Source organism: Haliaeetus leucocephalus, unplaced genomic scaffold (genome assembly GCF_000737465.1).
Source record: "Haliaeetus leucocephalus isolate CR32 unplaced genomic scaffold, Haliaeetus_leucocephalus-4.0 Scaffold506, whole genome shotgun sequence".
In the NCBI taxonomy this organism is placed as follows: Eukaryota; Metazoa; Chordata; class Aves; order Accipitriformes; family Accipitridae; genus Haliaeetus; species Haliaeetus leucocephalus.
Genome location: NW_010972942.1, coordinates 6,791,972 through 6,814,942, shown reverse-complemented (window position 1 = coordinate 6,814,942; position 22,971 = coordinate 6,791,972). Strand labels below are relative to the sequence as shown.

Below are 22,971 nucleotides of genomic sequence, written 5' to 3'. Positions count from 1 at the left end.
GCTTCGGACGCTGCCGGCGCGAAGCCCGATGCGGAGCAAGCTCACGGCTGTCCCGGAGGGACTGCGCAGCCCTCCCCGGGGCTTGCCTGCCCTGCGTTCGGGGAGCCCGGGGTGGCACCGGCGCCCCTTCAAAACCCCCAAAACGTCGGCACGTACGAACCCGCGCCGTGGTCCGTACCTCGGGCAAAGGGGAGATCCTCCCCGCGCGCCCTGCGATCGGTGCAGACAGCAGGGATCGTTTGGCGGGGGAAGAGGTCCCGCAGTGATGAAGGTGGGGGTTTATGTAGGTATAACCAATATTCCTTTCAGCACAGTCATATTTCTAGTCTCTTTATGACTTGATTAAAAGCATACGATGGAAAAGTTGCTTCATGGCTAAAACAATTCCCCATACGCGTTGTCTTTGTTACATTAAAAAGCCTTAACACCGAATAACTCTCTACAAGTTAACTGGCAAGAAACATACATTTCAACGAAGTTCTGTAAATTAAAACCTGTCAACTAGTTACTAGATTTAGGAATTGATTTTGCTCAGAACATCCCAAAACAGTGAAAGTAACTTCTCTACCTTAAGGGAAAAAAAGAGAAATCCAGTTACATTCAATTCAGTAGAAGCTTACCATGAAATAAAGATGGGGAAAAAAAATAAAGTTCATCCTATACTAACATAAATACTGACCTGAATGTTTTCCTTAAAAATATTGATTTTCACCAGTTTTTTGTTGGGGTTTTTTTTTTGGTCAGCTTCTCTGTCTTATAAAGCCTCAGAATGAAAAACTTTTTCTGGCTGTGATTTGGAAATTGTTACAAGTATATTCTCCAATCCTAAACCTTTAAATAGGGTAAAACTCTTTGGGCTAATAATTACCAACAGGCAGTGCAGTCTCAGTTACCACCACGTTGCACAGGAAACATTTCATGACAGTATTTATAACAGAAACCTACTCAAAATCAGCGCCTTCATTAGGAAATGTGCAATGACGGAAGAAAGGCAGAGTGAGCAGCCAGCCGTGAAGGATGGGGAACTGAGAAATAACACCACAAACATGCACACAACTGAAATACAATTCTTCCTGTTCTTTTTTGTCCTACTGCCACATCGTGAACTTGTTACTTATTGAGAGCAAGCTTATGCTGCAGATCACAGGATAACGAAGAAATAGCTGAGGTGGCTTTAAACTACCTACTGAGGCGCTCTCAGCCTAGCTAGGAAGCAGTGCACGTTAGCGCTATACTAAAATCCTGCTGCCACAGCTAACCTGCTCCCAGAAAGCCCTGCTATTTTACTCAAAGGTAGCTACGATGCCTAGAGGTCACATCTCTACATACCTTTTTTGGATGACTGGCTACAGATAAACATGGTATTACTCTTTACTCCTTCCACATCACCTCCTATTCTTGCAGGTTGGAATACATGGTGCAAAAGAGGAAGGAGTTTACTCCGTCAAAAGGCAGCATGTGGGTGATCTGGAGGCTGGTGTTATTGGCAAAATGGTAGGAAATCACAGAATCGGAGCACTGGAAGAAATTTAAAGCCTCAAGGCAAAATCAGTGTATGCCATTCCCTACAGAAGTACATACAGCCTCTTGTTAAAGACATCCAGTGACAGAAAATCCACAGCTTCCCTGGGGAATTGGTTTCAGCCCTTTGCCATCCTTAGTATTTGAGGTTTTTTCCTCAGTGTCAATGCAAAACCTCCCTCGCTGAAATTTAGGCTCTTTCTTCCTGTCGTATTCTGAATCTGGAGAACAAATCCTGTTCCCCTTTCTTTTTCTAACCTTTTCTGTATTTGAAACCATGTGCCTTTTGGAGTTTTAAGCTGAAGTTAATAAGCAATCTCAACTTGTTGAATTTTCTTCAGCATATAACCTGTTTTCTAGACCTCTTATTACTCTTGTTGCTCCTGTGGACTGTCTTCAGTTGATCCACACTTTTGCTGAAGTCCCATGTCCAGAACAGGACTTAAGATGAAGCCTTGCAACTGCTGAGTAAAGCAGAAAATTTACTCTACACGTAGTACACTCTGATGGCACATTCCAAAAAAGCCTGTGATTTTTTAAATTACATGACATTACTGACTCTCACTCACTTTCTGCTCACTGTGATCCCTAGACACTGCTCTGAAAAAGTCCTATCTAGCCAGTTGTCCCTTCCTTTTTTTTTTTTTTTTAAATTTTTGACATTATTCTTGGCTAATTATAATAAACAGCATTTGTTTATCCTGAATGTTCTCCTAAGGTTTTTCCTCCATATCTCCTGTTTGCAGCTGAATTTGAATTCTGTTCTCCAGTGTATTTGCAGATTTTCAAGTGTCACACACATCTTCACCAAGCATACACTCCATTCTCCCATCAGGTCACTTAGGTTAACTAAAACACTGAGCAACTCCAGACACTGCACAAGCTCCTGCAGCACCTCCATTCTGACAGTGAATCCTTAAATAACTACTTTGTGTGTAAGGATTTCCAAACAGCTTCCTACCCACTCACAGAAGTTTCGTCTGGACCATGCAACTCTAATCTGCTTACGAGAATGCCATGTGTAAGAGCATCAAAGAGCACCAAAGAGCCTTACTCAAACCAAGACACATGGCATACGCTGCTTCTCTTATGCTACCCTCTTGCAGAAGGGAAACAGATTGGTCTGACATCACCTGCTCTTGACAAATCCCCCTGCTGACTTGCTGCCCAGGCACTTTCAAGCAGTTGGGTGGACACAGCACACCCACAGAAAAGGTAGAGCCAGGAGGAATCAAATGTGATTATAAGAAGCCTACATCATGGTGCGGACAGGTGATAAGCAGATGCAAAAAGGTGCTCCGAGAGACAGTCGCGAGCGATGTTTGTAGGAGCCGCATTTTGAGCGCTGGGAGATCTGGTACAAGAAGACTGCATGAGCCAGTAGAGGAGACTGACGTAGAGTATCACAAATTATAGACAGATGAGTCAGTACTCTTTGCGGGAATTAAGACATATGGCCTTCATTAAACATATTTGAGACAACAGTGAAGGGAAGTTCTATATGTTGCAGGGGTTTTTTGGTTTGGTTTTGTGCGGGACTTTGTGCCTTTTTTTCTTTTTCTTTTAAGATTCTGGCTACTGCAATTCTTTGCTTAAAAATTAGACATAAAAAAACCCCAAAACCAACCAACAACCCAAAACCCAAAACAAAGCCAGTGTCAGAAAACTGCACTCCCTAAGATGCCTTTAATTCCTCTCAGGAAGTGCCATAGAAAGGCCAAATACAACAGGTGTATTATAACAACACAAATACATAACCTTCCCTTTTTTTGCTTAACATAATCAATATCAAATATTTCATCTTTATGTTTTGATGAAGGTTCCAAATTGCTGCAAAAGCTCCAAGATAGGTTTAGAATTAACACCAAGCTGTGATGTTAGCCTAAGTCTTTCCAGACTCACCCTCAAATGGCACCATATGGGCAGAAACTAGCATTAAAATTTTTACTTGGTTAGTTTAATTGGATTTTTCTTTTAATTATATTCTATATTTATTTTTTTAATGATCTAAACTGAACTTCATGTAAATAGAAGGCATACCTTAACCTCCCTGTAACACAATTATTTGTCATGAATTAAAAAAAAAAGCCTGACAAAGTGCTAAGCATCACAAGAAAGTTCTCGTGCTCATATTTTCACTATCTCTAAGCAATGCAATTACAACAATCTCTGTAGAACTTTGACACTAAGTGCCAGAAAACATAAGACAAATTATGCTTAGAAATATTTTTGCATTTGAGAAAGTACCTACTTTCAAAATACTTATCACCGTCATGTAGAGAAAGGCAGGTTAAAGTGTTAATTGCTTATGGAATTTTTTCAGCTCTACTGAAAGACAGTTACACCTCAACATGAAGTTTGGTTTACAAAGGTTGCTATGTCAAAGTCTAGCTTCCATGAATTGTAAAGGACTGGATAAGATCCTGAACTCTTTGGAGATCTCTTTTCCACCACAGGCAATGCCCATGGCTTGCACGGAGACCCTGTGTTCCAAATTTCATATAGGTATACATTTCCTCTACGACCATGTATGACAGAGGCATCTGGGACTTTTTCCTTACAACAGGATGTCTTTTGGTGGGGACACAACTTGAAACTCTACCTGCCTTCTATAAACCCCAAGTTAGCTCATTAGCTACCTCGGTAGCATGGGCAAAGCATTTGACCATAAGAGGTAAAAAACCCCAAACCCTTGCTTCAAACTGGTGATAAAGGATTATGAAAAGAAGGAAAAAGCAAATAAGAAGTCGAATCAATATAGTCTTTTTCTCCCCAGTAACTGCAATAAATATACAATTGGCTAGAAATCCTGTTACATTATCAGGCTAATCTACTAGTAACTTTTGGAAACAGAACTCTAATTGAAAGACATTCGGAAAATGGAATCCCCATTCTAAGGTTCTGATAGAATTTCAAGAAGAAACTAATGTCCTTCATGAATTTAATGGATTCTGGACATGAAGAAATAGGTTTTTGGAAGATGAGTGGCATGTGTAAAGAAAATATGTTAGTATTGGGAAGATACTGGTTTCCACATAAAGCAAGAGGACAGCAGAGTTGATAAAGCATGTGAGGAACACCAGAACGGTTTCTGAGTTTTAGGACAAAAAGGTACATGCGTAAGATGATTGCTGGAACAGCACTGGTGGAGACTGTGGCATTGCAAAGTCCCTGTCAGACAAACAGGCTGTCTATATTGTCTCCTGGCTAAAAAAGGGGAGGGTACACTTACGAAGATAAAGATTTATTCCACACTACGCCAAATGCATTCTCAGAGAATAAGCTACTTCAAATTTCTACGTCTTGGTTTCTTCATCTGTAATATGAATATAATAATCCACACCCAATTTTACAGAAGAATTTTGCAGTGCAAAATAATATGGCTAAACAAAACGTTTCTTTAGCAAGGCAATACCTGACATTGTTCAGCACATGACATTTCTCTGACGTCCCCCTACACTTTCACTCTCCTTTCCCCGAGCTGTTAGCCAGTCCTTGTCAGATTTGACCATCTGCTGACCACTGCATAGGCAGCTCCCGACCAGCAGCAGTGTGCGTTGGCCACAGCCAGAGAAGCACAACGAGGGGTTTTTTTGAGGGACAGCACAAGCAGCGGTGCCCAGGGAAGGAAGGTGCATGACGAAGCCCCACCGTGCAGCCCCGCAGTCGCTGGTAGGCTGGCAGGGAGAGCAGGAGAAGGCAGGCTTACTGCTGAGAGACACCCTATAAAACAGATCTGTAGCAAATCAGGACTCGTGTTTCCACTGCCTTCCCTTTTTAATAGTGGAGAAAGGTACGAGCACTCATGGTGCTCAATATCAACAGTCCTACGACTGTTGGTGCTGTAGGAAAAGCTCCGCTGAGCCTCCCCAGCAGGTCTCTTTCATCCTCTCCCCCACAGCTGCCTTAACTGGAACAGCAATCAGCCTAATAGAGCTTGATAACCATCATCCCACCAAGGGAGGGAAAAAGGTACGGCGGCACTGGAAATAATTCTCTGCCATTTGAGAAAGGCTTCCTGTCAGTTGCTGCTCTCTGCAGAAGTGTATGTTTAAACACACTACCTAGAAGACTGCTATTTTTAGTACAGTGGAGCACTTCAAAGAATTTCCTGCTCAGAAAGTCACACCAAAAGTAAAAGGAGAAAACGTAATGGCTCTGCTGCCTCCCAACACCCTGATCCCCCTTGGAGAGGCCATCCCACTGCTGCTCCACTGCAGTTTCCAGAGAAACTGCACACTCCAGTGACTAATTACTTAAAAATACAACATTCCTCGGGGAGGAGAAGTTTTAAATAAACCTGCAAAATAGGTAACACAAGCACATGGCTAATTTTTACATACGGGAGGAAGAAGGGGGGGGGGGAGGATGCAGGAGGATGGAAGAATTTAGCACAAGAATCTGTGTTCTAGTCTTGTACTAAATAGTTCCAGCTTTGATCTAAATTTAGGCAATGAGCACTTCCTGTGGGAGACCGTCTTCCAAAGCTGAAGAGTTTTTGATGCTAAATATTTTCAGTGATTTTATAATTGGGGTAAAGTGGTTATTTGTTTAAAGGCCTGGCCTTCAGCTAGATAAACGCTTACATTATTTTATATTCCCCACCATTTCCTCTCCTACTCCACATTGGACTTCTGTTTATTCAGCTCCAGGTTTCACTGCATTTTAAGTAGGTTTTAAAACTCTGTTTACAACCAATGGGAGCAACAAAAGCCCTTCTGTCATTATCCAGCAGTCTTCCATCACAGCTGCAGGACTGGCTTCTCACCTCGGCGCTGAGGAAGCCCAAGCACTTCAGCCCTTACCACTTTATCATGACTCCTGTACTACTTTGTGGTTTTCTGAACAGCCCCAACTCCTGGACCTTCTTGCACCTCTGGTTCCCTCTCTGCTGGGAGACAATCTCCGTCTTCAAATTTGAAGAAAAGGCAATACATCCATAGTCCATACTCCAACCCCCTCAAATCCCTCCCCTGACCTCAGAAACATGAAGCCTAAAAATAAAAAATGAATAGACTATTCACTTTACAAAGTTCATAACACTGGGGAACTGATTTTCAAATGCTTGAGGTTGGCAATGCTTGTAGACACTGAAGTCTCTTTCTTTAAAGTTAGTCTTATAGTTACATGTTTACATTTAGGGTGAGACACAACTTGCCTATCTTGAGTCATGAAAAAGTAAGGCAGCTAGTTTAAGCTAGCCATCTAGGCTACCACTAGTCAATGGGAACATCATTAGAAAGCAGCTTACCTTCCCTATTTTAGACACACATTAGGATAAGACCAAAAAAAATCCTGGAGTATTTTTCTGTTTTTCCACCAATGATAAAAGGAGGCTGTAGGACTACCTTGGACTAGACAGCTAACTTCTAGAGGGGACGAAACCTGCTCTTTGCGAATGGGTTCACAAGCTAAGCTGTTTCTTGTCTACTCCACAGAGATCATGAAAGAGGAAATTTTAATTCTTTTAGAAATTTAAATCTGGGGGAGTAAACCATCTGCAGGTCATAATTTTGATCTACTTAGAGGGCTATAATTTTTTTGGTGATTACCAAATTCTACGTTCTTGTCCAGTATCACATACTGAGGACTGAAGGATCTCTGCTTTCAATGCAGTATTGACTTCAAAGTGTAGGATCTGAACTAGGAATTGAAATCTATTAGATATTTAAAAAATAGTTTATTCTTGCCAGTTTAGCTGTGAATTGCGTGATATCTGTGTTTTTCTAACCTAACAAAGCATAAGCTCTCATGGAGAATCTAAGCCCTCCCTCTACAGGCACTACAAAATAGCAGCTGTATTCAGAACTAAACGAACATCCAGGCTTGAGGATAAATCCCTGTAGAAATTAGTGTAATTTGGCTCAGTTTCCCTCTAAAGCATGGGCAGGATTGAAAAACCACAATTGCTCCTACATAATGGCAATAGCTGTCAAATTCTGTTGAAACAGAAGAAGTGATTAACCTTAGGAGACGCCTGGATAACTGAGATTTTAACAATGCTGCGTCCACAGTCTAGTGGCATGTTTGGCCTCTACGTTTTGTGGTTATAACCACTGTTGAAAGAACTGTCTACTGATTAGAGACTGCCGAAAGGGCAAAGTGGAAAACCAAATCCAATGCTGTGACTTAGGGCTAAGAAAATGTTGTCTATCCCTCCTCAGCCTCAACATACAACATAGAAAATATAAAAAATGATGTATTTATGTACACACCATAATAAAAATACAATAGATTCACAAAAATAAACAAAAGTGAAGGATATTGCTGTGAATGAGAGTCATGAATGTTTGCACAGTGTACAATCTGATCATGATTTACAAACTAAGGCTTCATGCACAGGGCACTGCCCAGGGATTAATGACCACCTATGAGAGTTGATAGCGTGGGACAAAGCAAAGGATCATTAACTCCAGCTAGTTATAAACTCCACAGAAAATGCCTTATACTCCAACTGATATTGTAATTACCCATTTTATAAATAAACTAAACAGTAATATTGAAGGAGCAAATTGCTTTTGCTGCGTCCCTTTTTCTTGCAAAGCTCTGAAAACTGGAGCATTCTGGGTGATGTAAACCTGGTGCTTTTTGAAAGTGAATTCTGCATGAAAGCCAGTGAAATAACACTTTTACCATAGGTCCTAACAACATACAGTTTATTAGTATGTTGGGCAGCAGCGCAACAAGCAATTTTGCACAGAACGAGAAAAAATTCTGAACGCAAAATTCAGTGCAGATAACCTTGCACAGGGAGACATGATCTCTGCACTGAACGATTACTCATCCATGGGAACTTGGGGCTGAATATAAAAAATTTTTAAGTAAAAAAACCCCCCAACAACAAAACCCCTCTAATTGGCACAGAAACAAGGGAAGCCTATTTGCCTTGATTTTAATTTGCAGATCAAGTATAGCACAAAGACCACTAACGCGAAGTTGGTATCAGTCCTTTCAAACAACTCCTGTCCTTGAGCATGAACCTGCTTTACACATAGGAGAAGTGTAGCGGCTATGCTGGGCTAGGTCAAGAGCCCATCTAGCCCACCAAAGTTCAACAACAGCCTATGGGAAAAGCTGTCAATAAGTTAGCATTAACCAACAGTAACAAGTATTTTCTCTTTGTCTGATTATCATCCGCGAAAGGTTCCCCATCGTGCGGTCTCTGCGCTACCCATCTCCTCCCAGGCAGAGTCTGTTCTTTTAGACAGAGTGACAATCGCAACTTAGTAACTCTCGCTGGAAAACTGAGTGAAGACTGGATTTCAAAAGACAGGTAACAGCCTCCTGAAGTGTCAAGAAATTACTCTTGGAGGAAGTCAGATGGCAGGAACGCAGGCCTAGAACATCGCATTCACACGTAATGCAAAGATTTGCTTACCTGTTCGTTAGGCTCAAAGCTTATCTCTTCTTTTTCCGTCCTCATAGCTATTAACTTTGTGCTACCGGAAGGGTCTGTCTTACTGTCCAACCGCTCCAGTTTTGGGGGTATGTCTGGTAAACCAATATCTTTAGTATCATCTTTATCTAGCAAGTAGCGAAGTAGTGCATTATTATTCTTCTTAGGACTCGCTGGCTCCTGTTTAACAGTCACCTCTGAACCAGGAGCTGTGCTACTGGACTCCTGGTTCAGTTCTTTGCCTGTGGCCTCCGCTGTGAGCTTGGCCAAATCTACAGGAGAACTACTGTCCTGCAATAGTCTGTGCAAAATTTTATGCTTCTCCTTGAGCGAGGTTCCGTGTGCTGAACCAGACCCAGGCAACCCTCCTGTGGAGTCCTTGCTAACGTCTCCCATGGTACTGGACAAAGGCGAAGGCTCCATCTGATCCGATTTGGTGGTCAGCAATTGTAAGAGCTTTGTCTGGCTTTTTCCGTCGTGCAGTTTATTCTGTCCATCAGGTCTCTCGCCACTGACAATCGGTGGCATGCTGCTATCGCTATTATCTTTCTGTTCTCCTGAATGGCAGCTGCTCTCTGTTTGTCCAGTTGTACCTTCTGATTGCTCCCCGTATAGTCCAAAGCAGTCTTTAGAGTCCAGGCTTCCCATCTTGCTTAGCTGGGGAGGATTCATACTCACAGGGGAATTTTGTAAATTTCCCATTTTTAGGTCAGGTGAAGCCAACGACGATCCTAGAGAAACGCCGTGGCCCTCGCTGAGGGCCTGAAGCGCGTTCAGGGAACTGTTGGTGTAGTTATGGCTATTTCCTGTGCTGCTGCAGACTCCCACGGGCGAATGCAAGCTTCCTGCAGGGGAGAACTGGCTGGGTGGGATGCGAGGACTTCCTGCCACTCCAGGGCTCACACGATGCCTTGGGGAGAGCATGGAGTTTGGCTGCCCTGGGTTCATGCCGGGGCTGCTTTGTGAGGGGCTATTCATTTTTAGTGCATAGTTACTACCCTGAGGAGCGGATGCTTGTATGCTTGACACATGGTTCATTCCCCCTGAACCACCAAACCTGCCTGCTGGCATGCCCATTTGTTCCTTTGGGCCATTTATGGCGAAATTTATATTGCTACTGATGGTCATATCCTGACCTGGGTTCCCACTGCACATGGCCTGATGGGCAGGGCTGCTGGAACTAATTGGGTTCAATATCTTCCCCATTCCTTGTCCAGTCAAATCCTGATTCATTCCACAGACATTCTGCTCTCTATGTGGCAAGGGGAAGAAAAACAACCCATTAGCTAAAATGACAGTGGCCAACTTGCAATTACATTACAGAAAAAGAAGCAAAACCCCAACCCTTGCTTTAAAATAAGACAACAAACCTACAACTAAAAACAAATTGACAATTTGACAAAAGTGATATGCAACTCTCAACATGGCTGCACATTAACAGTATGGTTCTTCAGTACCTCATTAACAAATCAGTGGAAGAGAGGAAAAACAAAATTATACCTCATTTAAATGACAGTCATTAGAAATGCAGATAGGTTACAATTTCAGACTCTCACCCTTTAATGTATATCTCTTCTCTACAATTCGGCAAAAGCTAGAACTGACAGAAATTTCATCTGAAACATATGACCCAAATACATGTTTTACAAGGCAGCTATGGACAGCTGTTTGCTGGAGTTTTGAATTTCTATGAGTTAGCCCCACCACAAGGCTGGAGTGGGCTATTTGCCCACCAAGTTCACTGTGAAAAGAAAGTTGAAAAAGTTGTATTTCTACACTGCCAGAGTATTTCGATACTGCTCCAAAACAGCATGTGAGCCAAGAGAACTACTGGATACCACTTCAGAATGGGAACAGTCTGTTAGCAATCCAGTACTGCACAGGCATTTAGGAAAAGAGAAGAAAGAAAAAAACCCACGCATATATAAGTTGCTGAAACTCGTATTTTAGAGATGTAGGCTGTATGACGGAGGAAACAGAAGAGACACACACACACAGAAAAAGCTCTTGTGAGAGCACCTGAAGGTCAATTCTGTTTTCCTCAGTAGATTTTAATTAGTTTATGGGAGGATGCGATATACTTTTTACTTCTGCGCTAAAACTTAAATCTGAAAAATCAGACATATTCCCAAATGCTAAAAGCTGTAAAAGAGACAGAGTCAAGTAGATTAGGAAGAAAAAAAAAGGGGTTCTGAGAAAAATCAAATCAACTCTGGACTTTGAAAAACAAATACTAGTGGAACATTCCTAATATGTATTTTCGATGAGACAAAAACCATTTCTACTTCCACAAGGTAAGTGCAGATAAACCTTCGCATTTTGCTAAAGCATGAGAAGACTGAAGCACACAGAGTAGTGAAGCTTGTTACTCTGCATTTGTTACCTTAGGTATAAAGGCAAAGGTGAAGAACATTAGCTATAAAAAGAGAAGTGGATTTTTAAAACATTATCACCAATACAATAGTACCAGTGTTCTGCTAAAAAAAGCAAGAATATTTGCAAGCACCATTTTTAACTTAATGGTGTTTTTTTAAATTTAAAATTTAGCACTTCATGAAATACCAAGTATATTCAGCAATCCAAACAAAACAAATCTCAGACAGCTTTCAATCAGGTCAATTTCCAAATCTACAATCTCTGTAAAATGGTTTCAGTTTTAAATACGCTGTTTTCTTCCTATCAAAATAGTGATACAGGGAAAACAGCATTGTAATTATAATCAACAGATAAAACCTGAAACAAAATCTGACACAAATATATGCAATGACTTAATTCAAATTTTACGTTGAAGATCTGAGGTCAGTGATTACTTATCCTTGACTTTAACATAGTATTGCCTGTGTCTTTTTTAAAAAAAAAACCCTAACAGTGGTGGATTTCTCAGGAATGGACATGTGACAGCCACTACTCCAAGCACCAGAAAAGACAAGGAATGAAGAGAGACAAGGAGTTAAAAATATGCAGTTTGTCTAAAATGCAGTTCTAATAGTCACAACATGTTCTTTAAAGAAGACCCAGGCCCAACATGTGACTGTGAACTACAGGAATTTAATCCTTCAAAGTTTTCTAGATTAAATTACATTTGGAAAGTTTCTTGTGTCTACTATGCAAAATACAGGAAATTAAAATACTGAAATTAAGAGCATGAGATTAAAGGAAATTTTCTATGTTTAATGGAAGGTCTTGATGTGAAAATCCAGCACACCATTTGTAAGTCCTGAAATAATTTTAGTCTTTTCCTGCTGCAAGCATTGAATTAAAAAACTTATTTTGTTTTCATGCTATCAGTTCTAGGTCAACTGAATGTCTATCAGCCTTAAACAATCTATTTGGTTTGGCACCTTTGTACTTTCCCTGTCTCTCTGCAGAGTGTGGATGTAATAAACCAGTCAGGATTACCTGTGAAGCATATGCAAGGAGATTACAAGCTGAGGTTCACTAGTCGTCTGAGAACGGATGAGCTTGCTCTTCGTTTGGGCAGAAACGATAGTGCCGTCAGACAAGGAAAACCGATAAACAGGACTGAACGCCAGTCCCTGCCTCAGCACTGCAAGCAAGCAAAATGACAGAATTATAATAATGAGAAACTATAGTACAGGTAACCTAGCTGCTCAACGTCTGATGTTCTAAATCCACCAGCACTGATACCACAGACACTGTGTTAATAAAATAAACAAACAAACAAAAAAACAGAAGAAAAATTCTGAAAATAAATAGATGGGATGCATATAAAATAAAGGATCCCACATACTGTAGGGTGATCAAAAGAAAACTTACAAGGAGTGACAGCAGTAACAGGACAGATACTATGAAATACAGAGTGTTTCAGGAGTTGACCAAGAAGTCCTCGACATCTATTTCACTTTTCATCAAATATGTGCCTAAGTCCTTTTGTTCCTCATACATTTTTTCATCTGTATCATATAGATCATGATGATTAATATAAATGCCTTTAGTTTCCAGATCACCTGTTTCCATTAGCCTGTATCTTTTCCTCCTTATTGCCTACTTAAATTATCTTCTAACAGTTACTCTCACTACTTCTTTAATTTTAAAAGTACATAAATCTCTTACATGGGAACAATTAAAAATACAAAGAACTGGAACAAGAAATTATTACTTTTTAAAGAACCAATACAAAAATATACAGCTCAAACAAATTACAATACAAATACCTAAACCAAAACTGGGGCTGTGCTATCCTTCCCCAGTGTTAGATATGACTGCATTTCAGGTTTGGGGTTTACTTCACTGCACATATTCTGCAGCCCTTAAGTTTTCAGTGTAAATCTGAACTTCAACAAATTCAGTTCTCTAACTTCTGTAGACCCCTGTGACATTTCTTTAAAAATGAAAATCATGTTATGGAAAAGCAAATCTCCAAACATTCATTCTACTGTTCACTCTTTGCCATCAATGAAACAAGTGCGATCATTTTCAATTCCTAGTCCAAAAGCTATTATGTTAGGATTGCAGATATGGCAGGAGGGAAATACTTAACTTCAGAATTTTCATATAATTGTTTAGGGAAAAAATAGGAATGAAGCACTACAAATACTTTTAATTTCCTATTTTTTCATACATACACATTTTTCTGTGGTTTTGGTTTTCTTTCTTTTTTTTTTTTTAATTAAGAGTATCATCTGATCTTCATTTCATTGCTTGTCTTTCAATATTTCCTGTTGTAATGAAATGACACGGTTTTCCAAGTGTGGCTTTATTAAATAGTCTCCTCTACAGAGCTACCAGATTTTCAGCCTTGCAGGACTGGTTATGATTGCTTTCCTTCCCTGTCCCCCCCACTGTTATATATTGTTCTGCAAGGTTTTAAAGTATTATTTAGGCAGTGAGAAAACAGGAAGCACAATTTAAACAACCAGAAGGGGTTTTTCAGAGTAAAAATGTAAAGAAAAACAAAACCCTACAACTGTGAAACAATACAAAGCAAAATTTCACTGTTAGGTATGTCATTGTTTCTGTTTAACCTTTGGGCACCAGAAGGTCCAAAGCTCTTAACTTTAGCATATACCACATCAGGAAATTCCAGTATTCAATGCCAACAGGATACAAGTGAAATCTCTACTTAAATCATTTTCCAAACTAATTCTTTAAGCAAACAAGAATGTTTCCGTATTCCTCTTGAGGAAATGCTATTTTTCTGACTGTGGCCAATAAAAACTTACCATATATTTTGTACTTTATACTGAGAGTTAATTTGAAAGTTTTGCAGTTTTTATTGTTTATCAAGCTAATGCTGATTATTTTTTCACACTGTAACACTGAATTACATATAGGACACCATTCCTGTCTTTGCTTCTATTCTCAAACCATAACGACTTAAAAAAATGCAAGGGGTTCCTCAGTCAAGTGCAAAGATGCTACTGCCTAAGGTATGCCTTGTTTTTCTTCTCCATGCTGCAGAGCAGGGGAAGGAAACATTTCAGCCATTTTTCCTCTCTAGTGCTGGATCTTTTGCAGCAGAGCAATTCCACAGGTTTTTCCTCCTCCTCTTATCACTCACTCTCTTCACTTCCAGAAGAAGTAAAGAGCCATCTCGTTTAGACTAATTCTACAGTTTGTATGACGATCCTAAGCCTCTCCTGCAGAATGACACAGTGTAAATTCCAAAACACATATATTTTTATCACTTCACAGATAGCTTAGAGAGGACCCACTCAAACCTCGGCACTGGATGTCAGAGCTGCTAATTTGGTCAGGAATAATTTGAAGAGGACTGAAGTAACAAGTGGCTGGATGCCAAAACAGAAACTCCTAAATCACCTATGGCACAGACAGGTCATTGCCTGAAACTGCTCTCTACACCCCTGCTGTAACTTTAATTGCATACTACCTTCTTCAGTTCTGTCTGAAATCACAGCGTAAGGCTGTGAACTTTTAGCACTCCTACTGTATATACCCCAAAAGATGTTATCTAAAATATCACAGCATTTCTGTGCTCCCGCCATTGCCAAAATGAAACCTGAAAGTTTCATGAAAGCAGAACATATTAAAGAATATTTAACTAATGCTGCATGACTAAAGCTTTTCTTTTCTTTTTTTTGCTTTTCTTTTTTTGTTTGTTTGTTTTTGTTTTGTGTGTGTGTGTATCTGGTGGAATAATTTGAGATTCCAGTTACAATTTAGTTTCCAAGACAGCATGCCAGTTGTTTAATGACCATGCCAACTATTTGTTACAGGCCAGCTGTAAACCCTGTTCTACAAACATGAACCCAAAGAATGATGCTCCTGCACTGGAAATGTTCCAGTCAATCCCCACTGGTTTTGAACGGACTTTCCTGTGGACTAGAAAGGGTTATTTGCTTTTAGTAATTTGAATCTGTGTTACTAGCATTAGCAGTATCAGGGTTTTATGAAAAGAAAAATCCTCACCCAGTCACTACCACAGAAACCTCACTGGGAACCTTTCACAGTGCAGTACTCTCCTACATCTTACCTATCATAATCTTGACTGAGTAGATGTGCTTGTGGTGTAATCCTATAACACTTATCAGCCAGATATAGTACAACAATGCAGGTTTCCAGATAGTACGAGTGCTGTATCTTTGATAACTCACACTGAGTGTTTCTCACAGGAAATGTGACAGTGAAAGTCCATTTTTGTAGAGAAAAGGAATACAAGTCAATGAACTGCAATGTGTGAGATGAGGTTCTGAAGAATGATGGGTAGTGAATGTTTTGGTGGGCAACAAGCAAGGGTCTGTCTTTCTAAAGTAATTGTAAATTTGTGAAATTTGTGAAAAATGAATTTGAAAGCACCCTGCAATATGGCAGTTATAACAAGCAGGCTAAAACAAACAGGGGGAAAGGTGCAAAACCTCTGTAGAGAGAGCCATCAGTGTGTTAGGCAAACCAGCTTGAAAAAGGGACTGTCAGTAGCCCTTGATTGTTCCATGTAAACATAACGAAGAGAACACAACCAAGAGATACAAATGACGAACAGTTTAAATATAGGAAGTGCTAAAAATACGAAACCTAACCTTCCTGGTGATGCCTCTTGGCAAAAGATACTTCTCCCTCGTGCTGCGAATGGAACCTCTGAATGCATCTTCTCACCAAATCCTCCCAGCCAGGTTTCATAGCTGCTCGCATGGTACTTGTGTCCAGTGAAGTTATTTTGCCTGATATTAGGTAAAACATTTGTTACAGCAACTTCCCCTTTGGGGAAGGGGGAAGGGGAGGGAATATTAAAAAATCCTATTTCACAATACCTTGTAGATCCTGGCGAGTAGTAAAGCTCTCTGATGAAGGAAGAAGTGGTCTTTCCTTCATTGGAGCTCTTCTTGCAACACAAATCAAGCAAGACTGCAAATCTTAAAGAAAAATGTTACTTCAGTAATTTGTAAAGAGGAAGAAGATTTTCTTTCCATAATGAATTCAGAAATATTTTTTAAAAGTTCTTCAAATGTTTTTGGACCAAAAAAATAGATCTTGTACCAATAAAAGGACAGACAGAACTCAGTGGGTTTACATCTTCATTATCTCCTACAACATTAAACAGTACATCAGAGGTGGGTTTGTTTTCTTTTTTAGAAGAAAAACTATCAAGGACTCCACCACAGTCCATAATTATTGGCATGTGTTTATGCATATACCTATAGTAGCTCAACCACTCAGGAGATTAAGTAATAAAAAAAGAATATACTGCATGCACAGAGAGCACATTTTTTCAACACTCACCATTTCATACCTTCTAAGCCACATTTCTTAAACACGCCCTAAATGCTTGCTGTCCCTGAGAAAGCAGCTTCATAATAAGCCACTTTTACTTATCTGAATACTTAAAATACAATCTGAGGAAATTTACCTGCTGAAGTAGGAAATGGTAAAGGAAATTGTGAACCACGATTGTCTTCAAATTCTAAGAACTCAAAAAATTGCCCACTGAAACTTTCCTCCCAGTCAGCTACATTCTTCTTACACTTGCAGTGATATAAAACTAGGATATCTCTTTGTGCTGGTTTTGTCTGGGGTAGAGTTATTTTCTTCACAGTAGCTGGTATGGGGCTATGTTTTGGATTTGTGCTGAAAACAGCGTTGATAACACAGGGATGTTTTTGTTACTGCTGAGCAGTGCTTACACAGCGCCAAGGCCTTTTCTGCTGCTCACCCCACCCCACCAGCGAGGAGGCTGGGGGGGGCACAAGGAATTGGGAGGGGACACAGCTGGGACAGCTGACCCCAACGGACCCAAGGGATATTCCAGACCATATGACGTCATGCTCAGCATATACAGCTGGGGGAAGAAGGAGGAAGGGGGGATGTTCGCAGTGATGGCGTTTGTCTTCCCAAGTCACCATTACACGTGATAGAGCCCTGCTTTCCTGGAGCTGGCTGAACACCTGCCTGCCCATGGGAAGTGGTGAATGAATTCCTTGTTCTCCTTTGCTAGCATGCGTGGCTTTTGCTTTGCCTGTTCAACTGTCTTTATCTCAGCCCGCGAGTTTTCTCACTTTTATTCTTCCAGTTCTCTGCCCCATCCCACCTGTGGGGGAGTGAGCGAGCGGCTGGGTGGTGCTTAGTTGCCAGCTGGGGTTAAACCATGACACTCTTTAAGGTAAACAGAGTTTCTCTCAATTTCAATTACATTGGTTTAACAAACAGGTGCATGCAAGTGTATACAATCATAATCCAAGATGAAAGTACACTTCTACAGTTAAATAAAAAAGAAAAAAACTTACAATTTTTCCATTTTTCAATATTTAGAAGCCACTTTATCAACTTTACCTCACTTCATCAACTGCACTGAAACTGCTGACCCACAACAGCATGGAAAGAGAAAATACTAACAGAAATTGAAAGCGGTAATTACCTTCACCATCCTCCTTGAAGGAATTTGGTTGAGAAACAGCAAAGCACTGCATAGTTTCATATTTCTGATGTGCTTCCTGGTTATCATGGCCTTCTTCAGAATCGGCAAGAGGTTTTACCAGCATCCGACAATTAAAGGTATGGCTATTACGCCTAGGAGTGTCACCAGACCAAGATCCTCCGTTCACTGAGCAAAGCAAAGATCATATAGTGAGATAAATCTGGTAGCAGTCATTTCTGCTGCTTATCCACAGGAAATTAATCACGGTGCTTTGCAGACTGGTCGGGAAACAAGCTCATTTAACAACAACAATCTATTTTTAATATTAGAGCCCAAACCAGCACATAACAAGGTAATTTAAAAAATTCTCAGATTTTAAGAGCACTGCCGATTTGTTCAGCTATCATGTTTGTTTCAAGTGACTTATAATGACATAGTAGAAAAGCAGGATAAGAGTCTAAATATTGGTGCATGTAAAAGTTATACAGTACAGTGTAAAGCCTACAGGGTAGATCAAGTTAATTTATGTGCCTGGAAGACTAAGTATGTAGGATCTGTCCAGTGAATTTAAAAGTGATTAATACAAAAGAGGCGGCAGCATTGTATAAAAATCTGTGTCCAGATTATAAATAGAAAGAAAAGAAACTAATATGCATTTATAATAACAGGAAGCAACACAATTGGGAATATATTGAAACTCATAGTCTCAGCTACAATGGGAAAGACTGAAGGGATGAGAATGACCTGGGTGCAGTGATGGATAAAACTAAAGCCTAACACAGTGCTTAAGACAAGTAAAAAAGGAAACAAAATCCTGAGATGCACAAATATAGGTACTGGACATCACTCAGAGCGAATTAATGTAACACCACATAAGGAAATAGCAGGGTCACATTTAAAATACTCTTCACTTGCTCTCTTCAGTCATAAAATGTAATAAAGGCAGTAATTTATGGAGCTTAGCCATTTACATTTTTGATTCTTCAGGGGTTTATAAGTAAAGTCATAAAATGCTAAAGTGAATTGCCTAATACTTTTTAAACTGCTGTGAGTAAATTAGGTGCCCAGTATTGACTTCCTCTTTCTTTTCATGTCCTCAAAAAACCAATGACATTAAACCCAATATTAATATGAATCAAAAAATGGCTGCAACTAACAAAAACAGTTTTTGAAAGATAGGGGTAAATATTGGTGAGACTAAAAACACTGAAATAAGAATTGTAGCATAAGGAGTTTTCTGATTTTTCTCTTATATTCCCCCTTTCTTGGGCCATTCTTAGAATAACCAGCCTAGACAGAGAACTAACAGAGTTCATACAGCTAATGCTGTCTTTTAGTGATTCACTCCAGAGATCCATTAAAAATATCAGCTACCATGAGTTACTAAGAGTAATTTTAACAAAGAAGAATCTGAAAAGAGTGGAGGATGCTTTTGAGAATAATATTAATCATTCATACAGCCTATATATACATTAAAAATAAATAGAGTATATATGATGAAACTGTAAGTAGTGGAAGGACATTAACTTAAGTTATTGAAACGCTGATTTATGAAACCAAAATTAAATAAGTAATGGTATGATATGAGGAAAAGATATATACCTAAAGATTTTGGCAGCAGGATTTTGACAAATTCATTGTGGTCCCCTACATGCAGGATGCTATATATGCTTGTGTTCATCAGCTCTTCTTGGTTGTACCTTAGGTACTGTGTCACATTCTCAGAAACAAACACAACATTACCTTCTGGGTTCACTACAAAGAAGAACCCATCTAGGGCCTAAAGGAAAAAAAAAAGGGCAGAAAGAGAGAGAGAAAGAGAAAAAGAGAGAGAAAGAGAGAGAAACACAACACCAAACAATCAGATTAACAACAAGATACCCAGAAAATAAATATTCCCTTCAGAAGACATAGCTGAGTCTTTCTGCATCCATCTCAGTTCTTGTATTTTTGTCTGTAATAGCAAAGCACACGTTTCAGACCAAGCATCTAATTTTACCTATATAAAACCAGTGTAAAAGCACACAAAGGTGCACACCTTGCAAAATAATGAAACCCACACGTGAAAACAACCCAAATCCCCCGCCCCAAGCAAACAAACAAAAATAATGGAAGAGGTTGCTACCTATCTGCCTGCCTGTGAAGTCAGAAACCTGGACCAGAAGCTGTTTCTGCTAAACCTAGTGCCTGTTCACTCCTCTACGCAGCACAGGGAGACTGATCCCAGGAAAACATCACAAGATGTGTTGGCATAAGGCAAGGAAAACACTGGCAGAAAGAAAGAGAAAGGCTCTCTCCCCATCCCCAGCAGTGCATCTTCATAGCAGTGAGGCCCCATGCAGCCAGGAACACGAGGGGTTAAAAGCAGAGAAGGGCAAAGAGAGCTGAGAGCAGGCAGTGAGCAGCACGGATGGGGCAGCTTTAGTCCCTACTCCCAGGACTGCTTTCGTTTTTTTTTTATTTGACATCAGTTTAATTCAGTCCACACATGATCCACACAGGGAACAGGAACCTGACTTTGACCTCTTCAACTCAGCTCCATGATATTCCAAAGGACTTAAAAGTTTCTGCACGGAAGTGTCTAAATTAGTCATTTCTGCTGATTGGTTTCCTCCCTTACCTCTTGTGACGATGAAAACCTAGCTGCAGCATTCTTTCTGAGATATCTCCCGTATGTTATCTGAAACCTAAGCCAAATACTACATCACTTCTACCTGATGAGGATAAAGCAACAATTTGAGTATCAGTAAGAACTTCTCATGCAAACTTTCTTTTCCTTAAGATGCAAGCATGATTGTGGATGGTAGAAATATTTCAGAATACATCCCTCTAATTTTATGTCACATGAGCACATAAAGGGGGATACATTTAAACTTAAAGCATCAAGCTTTTGGTCTAAGCATTCAATTAACAATTAACCCATACAGACTTCTGCAGCTTTGCCTGATTTATTCACCTCTCTAAGGATTGGTGGGAAATCACTGGAACAGTTGTTAGTTATTGCATCTCCAGGGACAGAAACAAGTCAGAAAAACAGGCAATCCATGATTCATTATGGGTTAATTAAAAGCGAGTGGATCCATACTAAACCTGAACTTGGCTCACTGCAAAAGTCTAACAAGGAGGAGCTGCCTTAGCAAGCATATACAGGTATACAGGATTTTTGATATGACCAAACTTGGATACTGTACAACTTGCGTGTTGGTCTTAGCAGGCAGTTCTCAAGTCCTCAGGCTACAAATACGTATTAAAATATTGTACACTACTGAGCAGTTAGCAAATCAAGACAGTACAAAAGAGAAGGCTAAGGAGGCATCTTATTTCTGTCTTGAGCCACCTAGCAGAAGGCTGAAGAGAAGACAGAGCCAGGCTCTATTCAGAGGTTCACAAGGAAAGGACGAGATGCAACAGACACAGGTTGCAAGACAGGAAACTTCACGGAGATACAAGAAAAAAAATTGTTCACCATGAAGGTGGTCAGATATGGGAAGAGGCTGCCCAAAGAGGCTGTGAAATCTCCTTCCCCAGCGAAATTCAAACCTTGGCTGGACTCAGACCTGAGCCACCCGCTCTAGCCAGACCTGCTTGGAGTGGGAGGTGGGACTACACAAGCTCCAGGGGTCCTTCCCAAACTAAGTTAGTTAAGGAGTCTGCTAAAGGGGAGAGCTAGTGAAAGCACAACGCACAAGCAGAGCAGCTGAGCCAACGGTTGCAAAATGCTTTGTTTGTTCTGTTTTTAAATAAAAAAATAAAACAACCCACAAATAAATGTACAGGTATATACTTTTCCTGACTGCCTCTAAATTAAGATAAACTAGGTCTTTTTCTCTCCTGTTAATTGTCACAAATTCTAATCTCTGGCTTTGTTTTTTATCATTGCCTTCTTTTTGTTTCTGATCATTCTTGGTTCCTCCTGTTAATTCACATTCTTGGAGAGGTCTCTCCTTTCCATTTGCTTTCATAACATTCACGACATTTTCCTGCTGACTAGTATTTAGTTTAACTAACAATGATTTACAAGATTTAATTAATTGAGGCTCTAATACAATTTTGTATCAGCATCTCTGCTCTGGATTAATGTCTTAGGCTGCATTTCACCACTGCTTGAAGCCAATGTAAGCATGGCCTCTGGTTTAGTCCTTTCTACATCATGACAGCTCCCTGTACTGTTGGAGGATATGAAGAGCTAGACCAGAGAACTGAGTTGGCTGAAAACTAATGCAAGAAAAAAAAAAAAGAAAAAAAAAAAGATGCTAGCCACATCAGTCCCCTGAACTGGTCCACCATGAAACCACATGGCATTCAGAGCTGGCAGAAGGGTGTGGGTTTGGCTGAACCATTCTGCCTGGCAGCGGTCCACACTTACATCAATTCAAAGGGATTGCAAAACCAAAACCATAGCAGATGTTTATTGGAGAAAACTTTCAAAGGCAGAGATGGCAAGCAAGAGATTATGAGAGTTACTGGCATCCCACAATAATCTGCAGTTTTCCCTACTGTTTCCTACTATGGCAACTTCTTTGGCAAGCGCTCTGTGCTGTTTCCTCACAGCTGCTTCTTGGGTTGACCACAGAAGTGGTCATCTGAGCCTGGAGTAACACAGGGCCTTATATGCCAGTCTCCCATTTCTTTCTATTCTATTAATAAAAGAATCTTGTAGGTAAGCAGCAGCAGGCTTTTGAGCAATTTGATGCACCAAGCCACTTATATCTTTTGGAAGCTTCTACTTTTGCAATAATTTCTTAATTCTGTCCCCAGCTGTAAGCCACCACAATAAACAACTTTTCTTCAGAGCTATTGGGACAATGGGGGAACAAATAATGGACAACATGCTGGAAGAGAAAACAAGAGAACAGATATTATTTTAGATGATACACTGGAACGGAAAATACATTTGTGTTCTTTGAGATGTTGTCAGCTCTCTCTTGACTACTTTTTCACCGTCTCTTCTTATTTACTTTATGCTTTAACCAAGAAATCTGTTAAAATATTCCTCAGAGGCAGCTGCATGATGAATTTTACTCCCTTTCTTCAGCTGGAAACACTATTTTGGGGATTCTTCAGTTTTATTCTTTAATAAAACCAGACAATTATATTTCTAAACCAAATCAACTAGTAAACTGTTCATCAGCATGGCCATTTTAATTATTATTCGGCAATGGAAAAGGGTGGGTTTTTGAAGAGGCTGTATAAAGGGGTTCTGTAAAGATGAAATAACTTAACT

General features: G+C 40.1%; 1 protein-coding gene across 2 annotated transcripts in view; it reads right to left on the bottom strand.

Annotated features, from left to right (window-relative positions):
• The window catches only part of NCOA2 (nuclear receptor coactivator 2), a 185,260-nt gene that overhangs the window by 27,879 nt on the left and 134,410 nt on the right, over positions 1 to 22,971 (bottom strand). For both annotated transcript variants that reach the window (XM_010575896.1, XM_010575897.1), the window contains 6 exons: positions 19,350 to 19,527; positions 17,748 to 17,933; positions 16,147 to 16,248; positions 15,916 to 16,056; positions 12,317 to 12,464; positions 8,900 to 10,169 (listed from right to left, as the gene is read on the bottom strand). In XM_010575896.1, the coding sequence (XP_010574198.1) occupies positions 8,900 to 10,169; positions 12,317 to 12,464; positions 15,916 to 16,056; positions 16,147 to 16,248; positions 17,748 to 17,933; positions 19,350 to 19,527 (2,025 nt within the window). The remainder of the gene's footprint in view (positions 1 to 8,899; positions 10,170 to 12,316; positions 12,465 to 15,915; positions 16,057 to 16,146; positions 16,249 to 17,747; positions 17,934 to 19,349; positions 19,528 to 22,971) is intronic.